The 22102-nt window shown below is 42.0% G+C and overlaps 1 protein-coding gene across 2 annotated transcripts in view; it reads left to right on the forward strand.

The window, feature by feature from the left end:
* Nucleotides 1–6087: 6087 nt before the first annotated feature.
* The window catches only part of kaznb (kazrin, periplakin interacting protein b), a 57828-nt gene continuing 41813 nt past the window's right edge, over nucleotides 6088–22102 (forward strand). For both annotated transcript variants that reach the window (XM_028407113.1, XM_028407115.1), the window contains exon 1: nucleotides 6088–6702. In XM_028407113.1, the coding sequence (XP_028262914.1) occupies nucleotides 6510–6702 (193 nt within the window). In that variant the 5' untranslated portion in view covers nucleotides 6088–6509. The remainder of the gene's footprint in view (nucleotides 6703–22102) is intronic.

A 22102-nucleotide genomic window follows, 5' to 3' on the forward strand; every position in this document is an offset into this window, starting at 1 on the left:
CCCAAACAACATCACACAGATTTCAGACAAAAGATACTTCCACATGCAGCCTCTGAATATTTAAAAAGTAGGGACACATAAGTGGTGTGGGTGCTCAACATCACTGTGTTTGTGTGGTTAATAAAGTTGATTTATGAACAGGTGAGACTTATTAGCATTCGATAAGATCTGACCACTCAAAATGGCTGATTCATTCTCTGTGTCTGTTACCTCAAAAGACATTCTTTCACAAAGAATGTGCATAATAAAGCCTTTAAATGCCAGTTTTATTGTGCTCTGTGTTCATCATATTATTATGTTTAAGTGGATTAGGAAGTTAAATAAAATACACAAAAATATGCCCAAAAAAAGAACAGATGGCCGCGGACTCAACCAGCACCTGATAGCTGTGACAGAACCCTTTACCCAACCCGAACTGCAACTAACACCAAGGCCAGGGCTCTTTTTTTAACATCACATATGATCATGTGATCCACTGTCCATTAATAAATGTTGTATACTGAATTTCTATAGTATTATTATGAGAGACAGGCATAGGTAGACATAGACGTAGTGACTGAAAAGCAGTAAGAACAAAACAGGCTTAGAATGTGAGTTTCCGCTCCCTGCCGTTCACTGTTTACTCCTTCAATGGCCCTCTGTCCCTCACTGTCACAACTTTGGACAAACAACTTTCTCTCTTCGTCACTTGTGCGGACATAAATAATTTCCTCCTACTGTGACATTTTCCATTTGGAAAATCCTCCTTCTGTGTGAGCATTTAAAGCAGTGTCAGAGCGTCTTTTTCTGTTCTGTTCAGACACCTTTAAACAATGCACAGTTGCTAAGTACCCAGAATTACCCAGAAGACACATTTTCCTATACAAATTAACCACAGAGGAAGTATAGTCTAGAAATCTCTCCTTGCCACTTTACGTCTGTGGGAAAGCAGCTATATTCAAAGTGACTAACAAAGGCCAATTTTGTCTGAAGTGTCTTGTTTGTCACATAGCGTGGCAACAGAAGAGAAAGCCCTTCTTTTAATTTGTAACTTTGATAAGGACATGCTTACTCAAACACTAGCTCTCATTCCTTTCATGCAACACTTTATGTTTTTTTCCCTTTTCTGTTTTTTTTTGCACACAAACATGCACTATACTGACAACAAAGAGACAAAAAGTAAAATCCAAATGTGGAGCCAATTAACCTGCCTCTAAGTAAAGAATGAAAACCTGTGTTCTCTTTGATGTTAGCAGACAGAGTGTTGTGTACTGAGACAGCCATTATTGTCAGGATGAAATGTCTGTTGAGTACTTTGACATACTGAATTTTACAAATTCTGAACAGCTCCCTGTGAAGGTTTAGATTCAGAGCAGCTCCACGGAGGCTGAGATACATTCAGTCCTATAGTCTAGAATATATAAATAGCCATAATGTTAGCACCCTGCTGTGAAGAAGCCCAGAGATGGTGCTGGCTTCATTCCCTGTCACTCTTACTGCCAATTAAGCAAAGAGGCCTGTTATTACTTGACCACAGAATGAACTCCAAACATTGTATATATCATATCTGCCCTAATCATAAAGAGTTATCTCAAAATAAAAGTATTGTTCAGCATAAACTGCTGCTCAAAGATGAGATGTAAATCTGCACAACATATTAGGAGGTCACCACAAAGACGGCATCCAAAAGACTTTTGTGTAGTGGCCTGAATTCAAGCAGGGATCATTCTTTTGTTAAAGGTTTTCAGACACACGTCATCTCAGACCGGGGCAAAGAACGGCTGGCTGAAAAGTTGATCCGTTGAGCACAGCACCCTTCCTCCTCCTCCTCCTCCTCCTCTAGCCCCAGCTGCTGTCAGAACATTTTTCTTATTGGCTGTTGTGCTTTCAGGTCAGCCCTTTACATATGGGATTTGGTTCTTTGTTTCTGATTAGTTTTCACACTCATACTTGTATTCAGTAAAATGTTCTTCACTTCACGTGTATCCTCTGAGCTGTGGGTGTGGGTGTGGCAGACCCTGACACACAGCATGCAGTATTAGTGGTATGCTATTTTCTGTGTTTTTTTAATAAACAAACCAAGATCAGTGGCCCTTTGAAAAAAAAAGATATTTGATGTAGCACTCACATCACAAGAATAGCCCACCATTGTCTTTATGATGAACCACTAAACTCAGTTCTATCCGACTTTTTGTTTTCCGTTCTCGTTGGTTTTGCCTCAAGCTGCTTTGCTGTTTTGATTCACTCTCATTGCTCTTATTTTCCTCCACAGCAGCTATCTGTCTCATCCAAAAAACAACAGCACTGAAACACACTGTGTGTTATCTGCTGAAGACAAATTATAGAGAAAGACGATGAACAGTGACTCCACACTAAAACCATTTTAGCTAAAGAATGGATGGGTATTAAGTAGTGTTTATTGATTATTCATATGTCTGTCCTAAGAGACATTAGGGGTAGATTAACAAAGGGTTCAGCCTCCACATAAGGCTTCAAAACCACTTTGCAGAGAGGTGATATGCCAAAAGATCTCATCATGTGTTTCACTAAACAGTAAAAGACAAACCTTTACCATGACCACGACGAAGGTGAGCCTCGAACATGACCAGAAGGTTTACAAGACTATCAATATGACTACGGGGGCTGCTATGTTGTAAACACTGACCATTTCAGTCTTATTATTTTCCTGCTGAGGATGATGTTCAAAAGGACTTACAACTTATCCTTGATGCTACCACAGAATGACACCTGCAGAGCTCTGCATAGCACTAAAGTGTTCCCACGCTGGAACCTTGAAGTTAGTGGTGATCCTGAAAATCAGAAGTCTGACCTTCACTGTGGGCAGCCATCCGCTGGGATGTTACCACACAAGCCTGGTTGCACTGCATGTCTTGAAGTGCAAAATATCTTCTCCTCTCAGCAGCTGTACTTCTGTGTATGTGAAAGTGCGGTGCTTTGGGAGTCCTTGACCAACACATTGCTGAGGTCTGAGAGGCAAACGTTCGCTCACACCCTGATGGATCTTTCTGTTCTCACATTATCGCTCAGATGGAAATGATTTCATGAAACACGGTTGCCATTTTCTTCACGCCTCACAAGTGTGCATTTCTCTCCAGCAGCAGGTAATAGATACATAATTCAAATGACATAACACTCCTCCTAACACATCCATTTTTCTTAAAAAAAACTTTTTGCACATTCCTCAGTTTCTCATATCTACACATAAAACTATTGACACTCATGACATGCACTCTGTCTTTCTGTTGTCCCAGTATTTGATGGCCATTAGTAAGTCTAGCAGGGCAGAGTGGATATTGTCCCTTAGGCTCCTGATATGACCTGTATAAATAGTTGAGCAGGGCATTATATCACTTTGTTATTGGGAAAAAATGGAAAGCATTTCAGTGTGTGGAGGATTAGTCGATATTTAATTAACCCAGGCAGACAGTCATGGTGACTGTTTATCAATACCTCTTTTTAACTGCACACCCTTGGCACACTTAATTAAACTTCCCATTAATAGCATCAAACAAGCGAGCAAACTAACAACACAAACACCTGGGCCAAGTTTGGAAAAGTGAGTTGGATCCATTGACGCATTGATAGAACAGCTGGTTATATAAAGGCCTCTGCTCTGGACATAGTACATGCTTTCAGCCCAGTTGTGAAGACTGTGGAGGACTTTGTGTGTTTTGGACATGGCACAATTACGTGTGGCTATTGATGTGTATCTGGGCCACGCTGTGACCCTTGACCCTGGAATCATCCATTTCCACACATTCCACAGTTAAACGTATGAAAGCCCTGCCTCAAACAACTGAAAGAGGGGCCACGAGGAGGCTGTCACACTGTTTACAGTTACTTCTATGGAAAACTAAAGTTATAGATGACCCTTTGAATCTTGCATTAGACCCTGTGCTACATTTGTCCTTTGCTAATCGGCTAAAGATCAGGGCCATCGATGGGGGCAGTGACTGTCTAGACGGAGATAATGATCTGCTAACATGTGATCAAACATGCCAGTACTCCAGTAGCTCCTCTCTATTAACTATGATAATTGTCTTTCTTGGAAATGACTGTGAGTTAAACCAAATTATGATAAAATCTGAAGGACAGTAATGTCACAAAGAGCAGATGTAGGAAGCAGTATGAGCTAACATACAGTAAGAAGATACTCCTCGGGTTTAAACCATGCTGACAGAATGGCTCAATGGATCATAACTGTAGTTTGGAAGTCAGTCCAAACAGAGCTGGATAACTACTGGATATATAATCATGAAAGTCTCCAAGGAAGGATGCTGACTGACTCTTATCATTTTCATCATCACCAGCAGGCAGACACTTTTCATCACTAGAGGCCATTTCCTTGAATTTTGATATCTAGCTGGATTACCACTACATCGAAGCCCCCCCCCCCCCCCCCCCCCCAAAAAAAAAAAATTGAATGATGCTAGCTAGCCTCTGCAGTGCAACTGCAAACTAAATGTTTATGTGTGTGTGTGTGTGTGCTGTGGTTAGATAGTAGAATAGATAGATATTTGTGTTTTTTTTAGATTTACAGTGCTATCCTTGTTATTTCAGTATTGTCTCTTGGACCTTCTTTCTCACCAACTTTATTTTTTTTCATGCAGACACACAAATCTAATTATCAGTTCTGATTTATGATATATGATGGACTTGGACTTATGAGGTGGCACAAAATTGAATATATTATGTAATTCATGGCAATGTGACATAAATAAGACCAGTCATTATGGAATCCATACAGCTTTTTTTCCATAAGCATGCATTGAACATCCTCATTATTGACAACATTTTCTGTTGTTGTACAAGCAGATGGTGCAAGCGTAATTATTAAACTGCATGTTTGTGTCCTTTCAGAGGACATTCAGAGGTCTGTTGTAAGAAGCTGTGATTTAGAACCATCAAACAGGCAAAGCTGATCCTTCTTAAAAATCTGATTTCAACATTGTGTCTTGTAATGTGAACATGGAGTTTAATAAGAGCCAAGGTTGGCTGCCTGAATGATGCATGGACTTCATCATAATGCAGCGTACAGTGAATAAACTGCCAGAGTAACTAACCAGGTGTGTGTCTCATTAGCTTGTCAATCTCACACTCTGTTGTCCCATCTTTGTTCGCCTCTCTCTGCCATTATGTGAATACCAATGAGCACTCAGCTGTTATCACCTGAGCCTCAGATGACAGAATCTGAGTAATGTATCGCTCATATTCCTCAGTTTCTCTCCAGACAGGATGTGTTTTTCTTACTTGGGAAATGAAAATGTCAAATGCAGATTTTAGGTTGTGATGGCTCAGCAATACAGTACTGTGTTTGAGTTAAGATGAACAGCCTGCACCCCACCATCTCCAACCTTTTGTGTGTGTGATGGAATTTTACAGCAGTACAGATAAGAGTTGATAGTGTTTGTCTTCTGGGACACAGATAAAGCTGAAATATTAGCCAACTTTTTTTTCTCTTTTTATCAAAGATGTAAAGCTCTGCAGTGTTCTTGCTATGGCTTGATTGTAATTCTCCAGGCCTCTTCTCTTTGTGTTTAGCCCATTAGAGGGCTGTGCCTCTGTCCTGCTAAGTTTTCTCTGAGAGTTGAAATGTTTTCCCTTTGGCTGCTTTGTGCCGGCCCCCTTCCCCTTCCACTGATGTGGGGGTGAGCTTTCCCAGGACAAAGAGATGAATATATAATGGATGAAAAAAGAGAGGGGGGTGGGAGAGACAAAAAGACAGCGGGTGTGTGTGAGGGAGGGAGGGGGAAAGTGAGAGCACAAGTGAAAAGATATAGCGGGCTTGTCAAGTTCTTGTCAAAGGCTTCAATACTGCTACCAAGCGCCGAATGTGGGGAAACGAAGAGAAGAAGAAGTAGAGAGAAACAATCTGTACTTTTTCACTATTACAGACCCAATTGCTAACTCATTACAGACTCCACAGGGTGTGGGATACACACCATACTCTGTACTTAGACAGTTGCTGGAGAGCAGCTCAGTCCAACTGCTCCCCCCCTCTCCCCTGGTCCTCCAGCACATGGTACAGTCCATTTAAAAGGCTGCATGTCATCTCAGTGTGTGCAGGGTCCTCTCTGAGAGCAGCTGCTCACAGCACATTCTCCTCGGCGGGAGCATTCACTTTCCCCTCTGCCTGCTGGGCTGCATCTCTGTCTTCTCTTCCTCTCTTTCTCCCGCGCTCACTCTCTTTCTCCTTTGCCCTGCACACACACATGCTTTCTCTGACTGTGTAGTGCTTGGCCACACAGACGTTATTTCTTAATGCAGTAACAGGTAGACATCATCTCTGCACTGCTCAGAGCAGAACAGACCAGAAGAGGGACCGGTGTTTTATGTGCGAAGTAAACTGTGAGAGAAGAAGCACAGGTGGAGGAGGAGGAGGAGGAGGAGGAGAGGGGAAAAGAGGTGGTGGTGGAGAAGGAAAGGGTCTAAGCTTCACCCCCCTGTAATGCTCCTCTTGACACCATGCTGCTCTTTGTGGATTTGGTCCTCAGGGGAAAATCCTTAAAATGATGGAAGACAACAAACAGCTGGCACAGAGGATTGATGGGGCCATCCAGTCTGCCAGTCAGGAAGTGACCAACCTCCGCTCCGAGCTCTCTGCCACCAGCCGCAGACTGGCAGAGCTGGGTGCCAGCAGCCCTCCTGGCTTGGAGAACCACCACCAGCACAACCACCACGATGACAGCCTTCACTACCGGGGTGAGTGTCAGCACACACACATAAACACAGTACATGCATGTCGAAGCGTGTGTATCCATTCACACCTAATCCTCTGTGTGTGAGAGTGAGAACATGAACATGTGTGACTGTTTTGAAATCAACAGTGGGAAGTATTCAGGGAATGTGCAGCGGGGTGACTAATATCATTCCACTGTTCCTCCACTGACTTATTTTCCCCAAACTCAGCATGAGAATGACAGTGGAAAAAGCAGCAGAATGAAGGGAAAAGGAACGAGAGACAGGCTGAGTGTTGTTATTAGACAGGAGGGGTTAGAGAGCGTGGGCCAGAGTCAGTCAGGGTTTGGTTTCCCAGGCAGCAGCTGGGCTCCTCTGGGGCTGTACTCCCTCCAGTTCTGGCTCCTTCTCTAACTCTCCCTTTCCCCGAGTCGGGTCTGCGAGGAGAGACTCTGCTCCAGGCCCCTGAAACTAAGTGCCAACATCTCTGTGATGGAGGCTGGCGACACCATGGCACCATCACTTAGCTGGGAAAGAGAAGTGATGAATGATGAATGAGCTTTAAACTGGAGTTTTCACTGTGCTGAGTGTGCCTTCAAACAGTTTGTTCTAGCTTCATGTTATGCTTTCTAATACCCCCCTTGATGCTATTAGAAATAAGGAAAGTTATGTTTTTGGCACTAGACACTTGACTGCTTCTGGTGCTGGTGTAAGAGGATGGCTTGTGTCTAATTAAACCTTCTTACAGCAGATTCTGTTGCTACTTTTATATAGCTGACACCTTGGATGTATTAATGAGGGATTTTATTTAGCTGGCCAGGAATGAGTGTGAAGAGGGAAAGCCTTGTTTTCCCATTGCCTACCACGTGAACTGTGATTCAGTCAATTTATTGATCGACTAAGTAGTCATTACAGGCTCAAAGCTTCCAGCAGAAGAGGACATGACAGATTACATTTTTCACTGTCTGCATGATCAGTGAGGTTGGCTTGCTGAGTTAGAGAGCTTGCTGTCAGTGTCCATTGATGGTCTATGACGTGTGCAGGAAAAATACAGCAAACAAGCTGCTGCTTTGAATCTAAGTTGTACAAGAAAAATGGCTAAATTGCTCCGCTAACTCTTTAAAAAAAGAAACATTTGGGTGTGCTATAAGGTCAAGCAGTCCACTTAAGCAGGAGAAAACAATGGATGGAAGTTGTTAGAGACAAATAGAAATAGTTGCTGCTGCTGTTTTCTCCCTTTGTTCGCATAAACAATAACTTCTCCAAAATGTTTACATTGTGTAATTAAAAGTTCTTAATTAAGATATGAAAACATCCATTCTGTACACATTTTAATCCAATAGATACACACAAAGTATGCAGGTTGTGTCATTTTTTTTGGCAAGTAAAATTGAAACGAAAGCTTTAGTTTCATCCTGTTTGATTAGTTTTAAACAATCCAATCCAGCTGGTTAGACCGTTTCACAATGTTAAACACAAAACAAACTTCTTCCACATGCAGCAAGCTTCTTTGCGGTTGTCTCTAGCTATGGTGAGGAACCTCCACTGGCAGATATTTAATACTAGTTTCACACAGCACCAGTAAAACACATAAACACTGGTCGTTTCAGTCACCTTAAAAAATGACTTGTGTTATTTTCATTAAAAGAGCAGATTTGAGGACAGGCTGTTGGGCTAGCAGTGATGCTGTTGAAGACTTAACAGATGGCCAAACAAGAAACAGTTGTTTATATCTCATGCAGTCACTGTACAAACCTGGAAAGTTATGATTCAGTCTTTTAATCGCCTGTTATGATTCTCCTAAAGTGATTGGATACGATCAAATCTGGACCAACTTATTTGCATGTAAAGCCGTTTTATTTGAGCCATGGCCCGGTTCAAATGAAAGGCTGCAGCTCTTTTTAACACACTGTTAAAGGCTCTTTGAGCCATCGTCTCTGCTCTCTGTGGGGCTGGAATAACTCAGCTGCAGCGAGTTATCTGTTGTGTCCATCCAGCTTGCTCTCTGTTTAAGTCTTGTTCCAGCAGTGTTAACAGGCAGCCTGACATTCCCACATTCCTGAATGTCAGGGCAGTGATGTCATATTTCCTGTTCCCAGAGGCCAGAGCAGCAGTCAGGTGACTGATCAAACCAAACACAGGCCTTCTCCTCCTGCTTTTCCTGCCCTCACCTAGCCTGCATAAAAAGCGTCTGAGCCTGAGAACCTCTTAGCTTTAAACGTGTTTTTATAAGATTTGAAGTTTAAGGTGATTTGTCTGAGAGCTCTCTCAGGTTAGGCAGTTTACGTTGTGATGAGCCAGCACCAGTCCAGTGGCTTAGGGAGATTAAATGTTCTTTAGGTGTGTAGCCCCCTCCAGGCCGGGGCTGTTTGTAGTACATTTGTTGGCTCTGCCCTCTGTGGGATCAAAGCAGAGGTGTTTTAATATGTATGAACTGACTTCCTGTAAATATATTACACTGTGCCAATATGTCAGAATTTCTGCAGTGTTTCACCTCCCTGCGGAGCCTCAGTAACATCTCTGACAGACGTCCAATAAGCCCATAAACACAGCACTTCAGCCTGCTGTTCCTGTTGGCCTCGGAGTCTGTCCTTCTAACCATGCAGAAAAAGAATGTAAATAACCCAAAACTTTCAGTCTTACTGAATTATACTGAAGTTAACTTCAGCGCAATTTTGCTTTTTTGTGTTTTTGTGTTTGTCATAAACTACGGGGCAGGTTTTTTTCTTAGCTATAGACAATAATGTATTCATGTCAGAGTGATAGCAGCCTTTTTTTACGGCCCGCCTTCTTAATCCATCACATTGATGTCAGGACCTTGTTTAACATTCCTAAACGACGCTGATGTTTCCGCGCCTATCGACTGCATGTCCAACTGAGTCCAGAGGAAAAAAATCAAGCTCACACTCAATTTGTCTCTGCAAACAGAAGCTGTATGAAAATATTGTGTCCTCTAAAATCAATATGAGCTAACCTTATGAGGTATCGCATTATTTATACTCGGTGGATCAGTCCTTTGCAGTCGGTCGGTGAGAAAGTGCTCTTCACAGGCTCATGGGGATCTGTCAATACTAATCCATGAGCCTTTCTAAAACACAGGCGTAAGACAATGAAGTCATATAGCTTGTGTGACCCTGTGCTGCTGTAGAAGGAAGGGACAATGCAATGGAAAGCGCTGATGTGTGTACAAAATTACATTTTCACTTGTTCCAGAGCATCACTGCTGGTGACCGTGAAGGTTACATGAGAGGCCTCCTGTTAAGGACCAAAGTGAGAGAGTTATTTCAGACTTTCAGGGTTGTGCCAGTAAAGGTAATTCTCAGCTGAGATAGTTTGATGACTTGCTGTTGGAACATTTCCGGAGGTTGGAAGAGGATGAAATTCTGACCAGCCGTGTTTTAGAGCACCTGGTTCAGTGATGGGAAGCTAAATGTACAGGATGAGAGGTCAGCTACATCTCCCAAGGAGGATTTTGGTGGGAAAATCCAGAGCTTAGCAGAAGTTAAAATTCTGTTATGTGTGTTGCCAACAGAAAGAAAAACCTAAGAAGAATCCTTCAACTGTGTAAATTAGTTCACTTTCAGATTTCACATAGCTGTCTGATTGTTTCCCTAAAGCACTGACAGCCATTATGAAGTCTTAAACAATCAACAACCACAATAGGGTTGTCAAATGTTTGATTACAGTGTGACTGAAGCATAGACTGCGCATAGGTAAGAACATATTTTCCACAATGCCCCTTTTCTGAAGATGCCTCTGCTGTTGCCAATAAGCACCTTTGTCGACCCAGAAAAAATACTCATATAATGGTGTGGCAGAGCATGAGTGGTGTTGAAGTGGTTGTAGCCAGGAAATTCATGATTGAGATGGAGCTTGTTTATGCCTAATGGTGTGTTCACACCAAGAGAGAAAAAAGCTCATAAATTACAGCTGCTATATGCTAGGTTTGGGCAATATTGGCAAAAAAATTAATCACGATCATCATGTGGCATTTAGCCGATAACGATAAATTTGACGATTATTTGATGACAATTGCACTTACGTGTTTTTGAATCGCCACATTGTTCTAAAATGATACTGACAAATCATCAGTCAAGTTAACTACTTCATTCTAACAGGTTAAGCTGGTAAGTAATTATTATAAGTAGTAATTATTCACCAACCAGCCATGTTTGAAATATGTATTGATAACAGATGCATTGCACTGCTTCAAAATAATAATGAATATTTAAAGTAACTTTGTCCTTAAAATGTTCTTATATTAAGGTGCATATCAACATTAAAATTAAACAGGACAAATAAGTTCAGAAAAGTCAGATCAGTGATTATTTAATGTTAAAAAAATGTGTCTGTGTAAATTAACCTGTGACTGGCCACACTAGTGCATGTTTTTACTCCTACTGTAGAACAGCAGCAGAATAAACATTCCAAACAAAAAAAACTAAAATAAACAAACCGGACAATTTCACATTTAAATGTATGTCCGTGTAAATCAACCTGTTATGTCCTTTCAGCGCTTACTTTGGTCGTAAGGAACACACTGACTGAACGTATTGGGGATTCTAGGCTGAGTGGAATTCTTTCTAATATCTGCTGGAGGAGACTTCGCTGTTGTAATGTTTTCCTTTCTTGCTGTGGAGTCCATAAATAAAGATCGGGAGGCAGCTTCTCCAGTCGGAGTTCATACGAGCAAACATCCAGTTACTATGGCAACAACCAACGCTCCCCGCTTCACACCTAATGCACGTCGCATATGCATGCGCAGCACTATATACTACAGCTGTAGCCGCCGTTGTGGCCTCATTGTGCTTTCTTCGTACTCCGGCTTATGGTGACAGACGTTGAACCTCTGTCAGGAACGTGCTGCTCCGCATCATTTGACTGAATACCACTGCATTATTGTTATTGTGGGTTCACATGTGCACGCTTGCAGGTGATGGTGAGAGTACGTTGCACACAAAAATGTGTCATCATGATGAGCCAGTAATCGCAATCGTAATCGATAAGTGGCAAATATTAATCGGTGACAGTTTTTCTGATGATTAATTGCACACCATACGATTTCGCACAAGCCTACTTTATGCTAGGACTGTGCTTGTAGCTATTGCTTCAACAGCGAGTTGTGCTGTGTGATTCCCCTCCAAATAAATATATTCTCACACATTTCATCAACCAGGCCAACCAACAACCTGTGATACCTCTTCCCAGGCCCAACCGAAGTCTCATAACTACCGTAATTTGTATGAAGTTCAGCCATCTTCCTTTTTTTTTTTAGCCGCTCTAGTTGCTCAACTTTGTTTGACTTCCGGCGATTTTACAGCTTTAGTCGCTCTTGGGGTGTCATATGGTAACAGCGAGTTTTATATAATTTAATTAATTTAATTTAAAAGTCCGTTTTAAAAACATTTTTTGTGTGTTTTTTTCTGCTGACTTTTTAAACCTGGAGATCTATGAGTATTGCTTTACTTTTGCAGGCAGCCTCAAGTGGCTACTTAAGGAAATGCAGTTTTTTTTTCTTGCCATGTCTTAGCTGTTGACTGCCAGTTGTCAGTAATATGTATGTGGTAGACCTGGAGATGCCCCTGCAGCATTGCTTTCTGTTTTGTGGTGAACTCTGTGGTAATTTCCTTTCCAAGCCAAGCCAACCAAATCTGCATTAGACCTACTTATGATGTCATTATAGCATGCCATAGTACCAAGTGTATTAATTAAATGTCATTAATCCTTCATTCTGCTTAGACTGAAACAGATACCAACACAGAACCTTTCTCCAAAATGCATGTTTTAATCAAGACAAACCAGATGTCCAAATAAACAGTTCAGGAACACACTCGGTATAATTTATAATATTTTTTCCCATCAGCTGCTCCTCTTTGCAATTCTACGATAGCTCTAGAGGGTCATGGCCGAATATTAGAACACAGTATTCAGAGATAGAGGAGGATAACACAGCTGAAACCCTCAGAGATTCTCCAAACTTTACAGCATGCTATAAAGGCACCATGTTGATTAAGTTTTCTCTAAAACACCCAGTGATTATCTTTTCTCTGTAGAGGAGAAGCTGCTCTGGCTCTAATGCTCTCTGCTGCAGAGTAATTGTAGAGAAGAATCCTCTCCCCATCTGGCCCGAGTTTGTTGGAGGCCCAGGTCTCTCATTACTTCATCGTGCACACTAGCAGGGCCTAGAAAGCAGCGCCAAAGTACAGGAGCAGAATCCCATTCACTCCGGCTCTTTCTCTTTCACTGTAACACTCTCCAGAGACCACCCGCCTTCCTGTTCGCTGTCCACATACAGTGCAAGTATGCAATGCGCCATGAGTCCCCCCCCCCTCCTGCCAGCCCAGCCCTGCCCTCATTCACTCACTCCCTGCTAGGGTTCCCCTCAACCACGCCCTGTCTGTGGTCAATGCAGTGTGAGAGTGACTGTGTCCAAACAATAGCCAGAGAGGCAGCCCCTTACTCCCCTCACATTTCTGCCTCGCTCTTCCTCTTCCACACCAGACATCCTCCAGTAAAAGAACTAATTATGGCCGAGCTCCAATACAAGACGGAAATTCCAGCAAACAGTGCTGGGTTTAAGGATTTGTTCTTAGTTTTTGGAACAGGGATGTTGTCAAACACAGAGCCAGTTGAGCTGCAGAGCTGAATATCCTCTTAAATGATGTTAAAGTGATCCCTTACCAATTAGGAATTCAATTTCATAATGACACAGAAAATCCAATCATATATAAATATATTAAGAATTTCTGAAAAATAAATAAATAAACTAACCAAAAGCAATTAGACAGATGCACAGACTGACCTTATTAAAATGCCCTTTGTTAATAGCAGTGTTTCCAGTTGTTATTTATATTTATTGTGTCATGTTTTTTATGTTAAGTTCAGTATCTGCACTTCTTTACTGAATAAGCCTAAAAGTACTTACTGGCACTTTGGCTGCCTTTGCTCTACAGAGGTTGGTAATAGCCTTAAATAAGTAATGACAGCGGTTATTTGTTTTGCTTTTTAATAATGGAATGCAAGTAATGAACTGATGAGCAGTGCAGGCTATCAATGGGAGCAAAGGCCCAGCAGACTTCAGCTTGTTGAAGTCCAGAATTTAGCTAAAGAGCAGCTATCTACTTTCACATTCATGCAGGGTCAGAGGAAGCTGGATGTGGCTTTAATATGTTTCCAAGTCTGTACTGATTTCATGTTGCAGTATTCAGAGAGACAGAGGTGGCAGATGACAGATGACCTCAGTATGTTTTATATGTCTATTAGCAGTGGTGAGAGAAGTGCCCTAGACTCCAGCTGGTGGGAGGCATTCCTTCAGTTTGTGCAGCAGATGGCTGCAGCACCGTCGCCATGCAGCCCCTGTTGCAAACAGCAAAAAACGGCAGGAAGGCAGGTACCGTATACATGCAGACATGCAGTGGAGCAGAACCAGGGAGCTGCAAAGAAGATGCCAACTCTAAGACAGGGTACATCTCCACCAGACATTCCTCTGCACTTAAACTTTCCAGGCTAGCTTTATCTGAGCAGTGAAGTCAGTGAAAGCCATTTCAAGGAGAACTGAGGAGTACTTTACCCATGACACTAAGCATTGAATTGCTTTCCGGTATGACACTCTGCTGCTGAGATGATATTAATTCTATCTGTGAGACTGATATGTCTCCATACGCTAATTGTATCCATGAAACCCTAAGTACTCCTTAACTGTTTTCTTCTCACTGGCTCAGAACAGCTGTCAGTTCCCAGATGATTTTTGATGAAAATGGCATTTAATATGGGTTTCCTGGTTTAGGTCATGACCTGGGTTAAGAGCACATTGTGAGAATAGGCTTTTATTGGCAGGGGAGCAGAGACTAATGGAGATATTCCTCAGTGTTATCGCTTTTTCCTACAGTACTTTTTTCACCCATTTCCTCCACATGGGGCCCTCATCATAACTGAGTAGTTTTTTTCATGAGAAAAGGAAAGAAAAGCATAAAAGCTCTGCATAACTCCAGTCAGTATCTTGTGTTTATCAGTACCATATGCCAGAGTAGAGAAGTCATGTTCTGGAATGGGTGAAGTATCGCTTCCTGCTTGTGCGTTAGGAACATTTCATCTGCGTTATGTGTGTCTGGAGAGGATCAGACTGTAGGTCCAGAATGGTGCAACAAGCAGCTCATTTAGGAGGATTTCCTGGATTCTGTCTGCGGTAGAAGAAGATGCAACCTACTTTGAATAAGGATGAGGTTTGATGATAGTGCAGCTGTCTGATTGAATCCTGTGGTTGAAGGTGTACATCTGATGACACACACTGGATGCCTGAGAGATAGAAATTTATTGTAGATCTGCGCTCAAACAAAAAAATGAGCTCTGACAGAGTGTTTAGGATTTTTCCCAAGTGTGGTGTTTCAAGGCCATTGCCTGGGTGTTGCGGTGCCTGCTTCACTACAGGAGGCACAGATAATGATCAGACTTTAAGAACCCACCTCTCCCCCATGCCTCCACTCAACACATCTAGCCCTTAGTTTTCACCTTAAATCATTCAAATCCCTGTTGAGCCCAAACTTCAAACAACTGCAACTCTTAAAAAGAGAAGATGAGACAGACATGCAGGGAGGGAGAGGAAGCCTGGTTGCCTTCGCGACAGTTTGGGCTCATCCTATTAAAATGCCTCATTGCTTTAGCAGCAGAGACATTTTATTGCTGCTGGGACATATTGTTGCCTTGGTTGCAGTTTAAATCCATTCCCTGAAGAGAATGGACTCGGCATGGAGGAAAATACGTTTTTGAAGGAGTGCAGAGCACCCCCTTCACCATCCCACCCCTTAACCCCCCCACACAGAGGATGCAAAGCGTGACATTCCAGCAGAGCAGATGATAAGCAGAACACTTTTCTGCTTCTCCGAATCATCCGATTTTATGCAGACCTCTTACATGATTGATAGGCTGAAAATATCCTAACATTGGAGGACAATGCTGTGCACTGTTAAACAACAGGACTGTCCATAAATGGGATGTCAAAGTTCCATAACCCTCCGATTACATAACAGTTGTTTCAGTTATCCAAACACAAACGCCATAATTCAGTGCTCAGCAGGTCTTCTGTTCTTATGAGTTTAGAAAAAGGGTTCACTTGGTTGTCTTGTATCTCAAGAGAACTTGTATCTCAATTAAATGAAAATATTTTCTCAATTCTCTAGCTTTAAACAGTAATAGGCAGATTTGTCAAATGTGTTAGGTGTGTAGTAAGAAGTATTGGTTTGCAGCTTGCATGTGACTTCTTTCTTGTCCCTTGAAATGTACGTCTTTCACAGAGGTTGAGCTTTGGTTTTCTTTGTGGAGCTCACACAGGTCTGTGAAAGACACAATGGCGGTCATATGTCGTCTCTTTTAGGTCAGATGTGCAGGAGGTTCTGCTTCTGTACATTCAGTAGTAATCTCCTGTAGCATAGCAAGCATCCTTTTCTGGCTATTCAGACCCACAATTCTCTGCACAGTATAAAATATGTCACATGACCTGCTAAGAGAACATAAACATGATGACAGCATTTCAACAGCAGACCATGGTGGGCATCTGTATGCATCTCTGGTGAGCCCAAGTCGTACCACCTAGATAAAACATAAAGCTCCAACTATTTGAAACAACAATATTTAGGTTTGTACTGTAGTCATGTGGTTAAGACGGTCAAAGGTCTAGGTACAATTTTAAGATGATGTTGAATGTCCAATAGAATGCATACTGCATGTAACAGCATGCACTTTGTGATGGCAGACGTATTTGACTCAGAGCACAGGATGACTCTCCTTGTTGTTCCTTCCAAACTGCAACAGATGGCTCACACTGCAGCACACCTCAATGCTTAGTTTCTGGGGGTATTCCACTGAGCGCAGGTTCTTTCCAATTACTCAGAAATGAGTCAATTCAATGTTTGACTTTATCATCAGGGAGAACACAGATTTTACAAATGAAATTACAAACTCCTCACAGGCAGAGCATTAAACGCATTCTGCAGTAAAGCTACTTCTGATAAAAAAATTCTTACTCATTGTTTTAATTTCACTTCTTTTTTTGCCCATCTGTGCAGTTCATTCTGTCCAGCTCTCTTTTTAGATATAAAAGCCTTTTGTGGTTTTTTATAGCAGAATGTTACGTTTCAATGTTTCCGGTGACCGTCGTCTCTCAGGGCCCTCTGAAATGTTGACATCAAGCCTGTAAGTAAGCTCCATCTATGAATTATTTTTGGTCCACAGCCTAAAGGCATTAGTGTGGAAAACATGCCTCTCTGTTTTCTCCTGCTGAGGAGGTCCTACACAAATATTTATCAGGTCACCAATTACTGTACCCTGTGTTCTCAGGCGTAACCACAAAACGCTTTGTGCCTACATTGTGTATATGCATTCTCGCAAATCTGTTTATTATTTGCAATAGTGAATTTTTTTTAGCTCAGTCCATATGTGCTCCATCAGTATCCCAGGAGGCAGGGTGCTGTTTCTTAAAGCCTACATGGAGCTTTGGAGGCATTTTTGTGCATTCTTATTTTACGCCAATTTAAAGAGGCGTCTTTATCAGCAGACCTCGTGAAGTTGGTCACAGCTAGAAAGCAGTCAGATCAATGGTCAAAGAGATGTTGTTCTTCTAAAAAACATATATTTCCAACCACAGTTTACCACCTGTCAGGATCTGATTGCTAACCATATCTTCAGTGAGCACAGATTCATTACATTAGGATACATTTGCTTCCTCAATACAAACCTGAGATAAGCTGCCCATCTATTTCAGTCGATGGACTTATAATTCCAAAGGCTACTCAGTGAAACAGCTAAGGGCCATTTGATCCTGAGTCATGCAATGAAAATAGAAATATGCTACTCAGCCTTTTTTGTACTCTGTTCAGCGTTTCTTCCGAGCGTTACACTATCTGCTTTCCATTTAGACTAATAGGGTAAAGGAAGAATATCGAATGCAGCCATGATACTCCCATCAGACTGCTGCTGACTTGGCCTCATCATTGTATCAACATCATTTCAGTTTTCATGCATAGCAATAAGACAGATTAATCTGTACGGCTCAATGCTGCAGTGATTCATTCATTCGCTTGTTGGTGTAACAACTTTCTGATTGATCAGCTGTCTGTCCATTCATCCATCCGTCTTGTATTCTAAGAACATGTTGATGAAAATTCTTCTAAAGGACTCAAGCTGTTTTTCAACCAGGATAACCAAGCCTTTGCATCCGAATCCTATTCTAGTCTATACAAATCCTTCTTATGGATTGTATAAAACTATGGTATAAACCTGTTTTCGTACTCATCTATAAAGATGTTCATTTCCGGGGTTAACTTTTGACATGGGAGTCTATGGCCATTGATTCACTTTTGGAGTGAGCCTCCAGCAGCTGCATGGGGAGCTGCATTTTTTTGACACTACTATGTGGGCTTTATTTCTCAGCCCCAAAGGTAGGCGCTTTCCACCAAACCATTTACTTTAAACTTTATTGAACTGCCATTCATGTTAAAAACTGAAGGGTTACTGCCACGACTGGTTAGATTTGGGAGGTCAAAGTGCAAGGTGGCCTCCTGTGGTTTCCATTCTGGTGAATTTACTACCTAAAATATACATAATATGTCTGAATGCTTCTGCATGTCACTGGTCTGCCAAAGCAAGTTACCACATGCAAATGTTAAGTTTTTAATTATTATCCTATTTTGCCCTATTTCTATCTCAACATACAATTAAATTCTTGTCTTTCCCTTTTGCCAGGCTTCCCACCCAGGTCTTTTAAAGTATATGGCCCCAGTTAATAATGCAGGCCTTTCTTTCAAAATTTCAGGTTCAAAGCACATGCCGAAATAAGCCCAGTTATGTGCCCAAGTTGTCTAACCAAGCTGTGTTTTTACAGGCTGAGCATTTTGTCATTGTGACACATAAAATCACCAGAATCATCCCCATGTATACACACTATCATCCTTCTACTATCTCCTGCTGCTATCTGTCTGCTGTTATTACCACAGCCTCTCTCTTGTATTGGCCCTCTCATCATTGGATGACAGCTTCTATGACTGGACAGCAGCAATGGAATCTTCCGTTCTGGCCACTGAACAATGAGTTCCATTCAACATCGCCACCACTACTTGAAGTGGTGTGGGTCTTTTTGGAAGAGGGTTTCAGATTCAGGGGTTTCCCACAGACTCCCCTAATTAACCACAGCAAGAGACTCAGCCACTCACTGGAATGTGCTCCCAAACCTCCAAGTATGCCACTGTTCCATCCCTGCTGTAAAACCCTCCTCATTTCCAAATCACGGACACCAAAGACTCTAATGAGACACGCAGTATTTCACAGCCACACAATCACTTTTGTGTGGCATAAAAGCCACACCTGCCATGCCTGTGTGTTTTTCTGAGCTGAGTTTACCTGTAAGTCTAGTGGCAGAAAGGAGCTGACACTACGGTTTCATGGGTATTATGTGGTAGCTAAGGCAGGCTCTATTACTTTCCCCTTATGAGGTTAATGTGTGCCACAGGGCTGCAGAACATCCGCTGCTTTGTCAAAGGACTGAAGGGGGGAGAGCTGGGATGTGTGTAATTTACTGTCCACATTGAGGACCTCCAGCAAAACCCAGAAAACATGAGATAAGGAGAGACAAGGGGATAAATATTAGAGGTTATGAGAGAAGAGGCTGTGAGGAGAAGTCGCAGACTTGGCTCCATTATTAGATGCTGTGTGCCACTGAATTGATTTTGAGGTCAGTCCATAAAGCACCCTGCCTCTGCACTGTACTAACAGTGGCATGATTATGGTGTTATTAGTGCAGAGGGGGAGTACTGGCAGAGCTGGAGGAGTTATTTACAGGTGTGTTAAACACGGCTGCTATTCGAGAGAGAGACAAAATGTGCAGAGGTGGTGGTCAGACCACTTGTGTGTTCGCCACTTACCATCACAGGCTGCCTGAAGTGTGTTTTTGTCTTTAGCTTCATCTTCTCTATGAAAAACAGTGTATATACAATCCACCTGAGAACTATCTGTAGAACTGACTGAGCAACTATACTGAAGACACACTAAGAAAACAAGAAGTAAAGGTACTCATGCAGAATTTTGAGTCTGGAAAGACATTCAGGGACGTGTGAGAATTTAGCATGTTAAAATGGGAGATCACTCTTCCAACTCATCACATGTTTGTGACTCTTTGTGCCTGAGTGTCACATTTTAGCATTGGGTTTCACAGCCCAGGAAAATATAACATAAGGTTGATATTTCAGTCTTTACTTGGACATTTGCGGCTGCATCTTGTGCATGTTCGGATGCTGTTGGGCATAAAGATCATATGTGTTATGATCCCTGTGTTTGTTGGTCTTGTTTCATTTGAATCCTGCTTATTTTAGTATTTTTCCTGGTTGTGTTGCTCTGTTGTGGTTGATTCCTGTTTTATTTTGAAAGTTCTGTTTCCTTGTCTCTTTCCGTCTGTTTTACATCCTCTTGTGTTTTCCCTGCTTGTTGATTCCCTGCTCTGCCCTGGTTGTTTCCACCTGTGTTGTGCTGTGCTCCCCTTTGTCAGTCTGTGTTTTGGTACCTGTCTCAATCCTACATTTACTCCTGTGTCATCCTTGTTTCCTTTGTTATATTAATCATCTGTGGAACCTATAAAACAATAAAAACATCAGCCAATCCTACGAGGTGCCCCTGCATGGAGTATTGGCTGATTGTCACTCTCTTCCTGCTCTGCGCACACCAGAGAGGTACGTGCATGATGGCCGAAGTCACAGACTGGTTGGGAGGCATGGCTTCGGGGTGAACTCCGAGAGAAAGGGGTGTTTGCTTACTTTAATATCTGGCTGACTCTCACTGAGAGTTTTCAAAATCTCCTACACTACCTTTAATTAGTCTTTTGTACCTTTTTGCCTTTTGTCAGTTTGCCTTGTCTTGCCTTGTTTTATCTTGGACGTTCTGTTAGGGATTTTCAGCTTTATTTTCATCAAAGCTTGCTTTTTGTTGGACTTTTTATTTTGTCTGCATTTGGGTCCTCCTAAACTCAACAATATATTCAGTTCACATGAACAATGACCAAGTGTGGTTTTAAGATAAATAAAATGAGTTTGAATTCAATTAAATAAAAATAAACGCCAAATATAAGCACAAAAATCAATCTAACACCCCGACCATGATCAATGAGGCCCCTCTAGATGCTTTCTATTTGGCTAAGTGGACTCACAGGCGTCTCCGTTAGGACTCAATTAAAGGTCCTGGCATTCACTGTTGAGCTCAAGTGACCATTACTTCCCATTAATCGATGCAACTTTTCCTTATTAGTTGTATTTTGACCTTTCAACAAGACGAGCTCAGTAGGAGTGTTGCTGTGTTATACTCACACTGAGCCGCCTTTATGAATAAGTGAAGAGCTACCTGGAGCAGGAAACCTGTACAGTAATTATTAAGGCTGGTTTCAGTTTAAAGGGCTTATGTAATGCTGGGATGAGTCTTCTGTTGAATTGATCCTAAGGTGCTCTTGTGGAAAGGAAATAGTTTGTTGTACACTCATCCTGCCTGAAGCTGTTGTGGTGAAAAAGTCTTGTTTCCCAGCACTACTACTGTCATGGGGGGGATTCCATCTGAGAGCTGAGTCAAAATGTTTTCAAAAATTACAGCTCGTTTCTCAGTGTCCCATGGTTGCATGCTTTGTGGCATGTTTTGCAAGAAGGAATGTGGGAATTTGGGCTGCTCTCAATATGTCATCCATTGCACTCTGATAAACAGTTTGAACAGTTTTAGCAAGGCCACACACACACACACACACACACACCCTGCCTGTGACGAGAGTCCAGCCCTTTGTGCTGATGAAGCTTCTCAGTCACCCAGGTCATTTTTCATTCAATAGTTTGAAGCTTGAATGAAGTCCAGCCCTTTGTGCTACAATATCTGAGTGTTTTCTTTTATTGTTCCGTGTGCCAACAGCAAGGGGAAATGTTTGTAAGTCTTTTGTCAGTGTTTGTGAATTCATGTAAATTTTGTCTCTGAATAGTTTTCTTTTAGGCGCTGAGGGGCCATTTCATATTTTCAATTCCCTGAGACCACAAACACACTCCTCTCTTTAATTTCCCTTGTCTTTGTGCTGACTAAAACCTAAACTCAAACATATGTCCACAGTGATTTATAATTGCTTACAGTCACAGTGGGTCGGCTGATGACAGAATATTTGGTGAGTGTATTTCTTTCTGAGGGAGAGAAAAAGGGGGAAAAAGACGTGCAGGGCGCAGCTAAGTAAATCTAAAATAATTATATGAAAGGGTAAAACAGAGCAACTTTCAGAGCATTGAGCTATGATCTGAGGAGCAGAAGAGCTTTGTGAGAGACAGGTAATGAGTGTGTGGTAATACACCTCCAGACCCTAATTGGTTTGAATGAGCAGGTTGGAGAGGCTCTTCCTTCAGCCTCTGGATGAGCAGACTGTCAG

The sequence above is a fragment of the Parambassis ranga genome, chromosome 5 (genome assembly GCF_900634625.1).
Source record: "Parambassis ranga chromosome 5, fParRan2.1, whole genome shotgun sequence".
In the NCBI taxonomy this organism is placed as follows: Eukaryota; Metazoa; Chordata; class Actinopteri; family Ambassidae; genus Parambassis; species Parambassis ranga.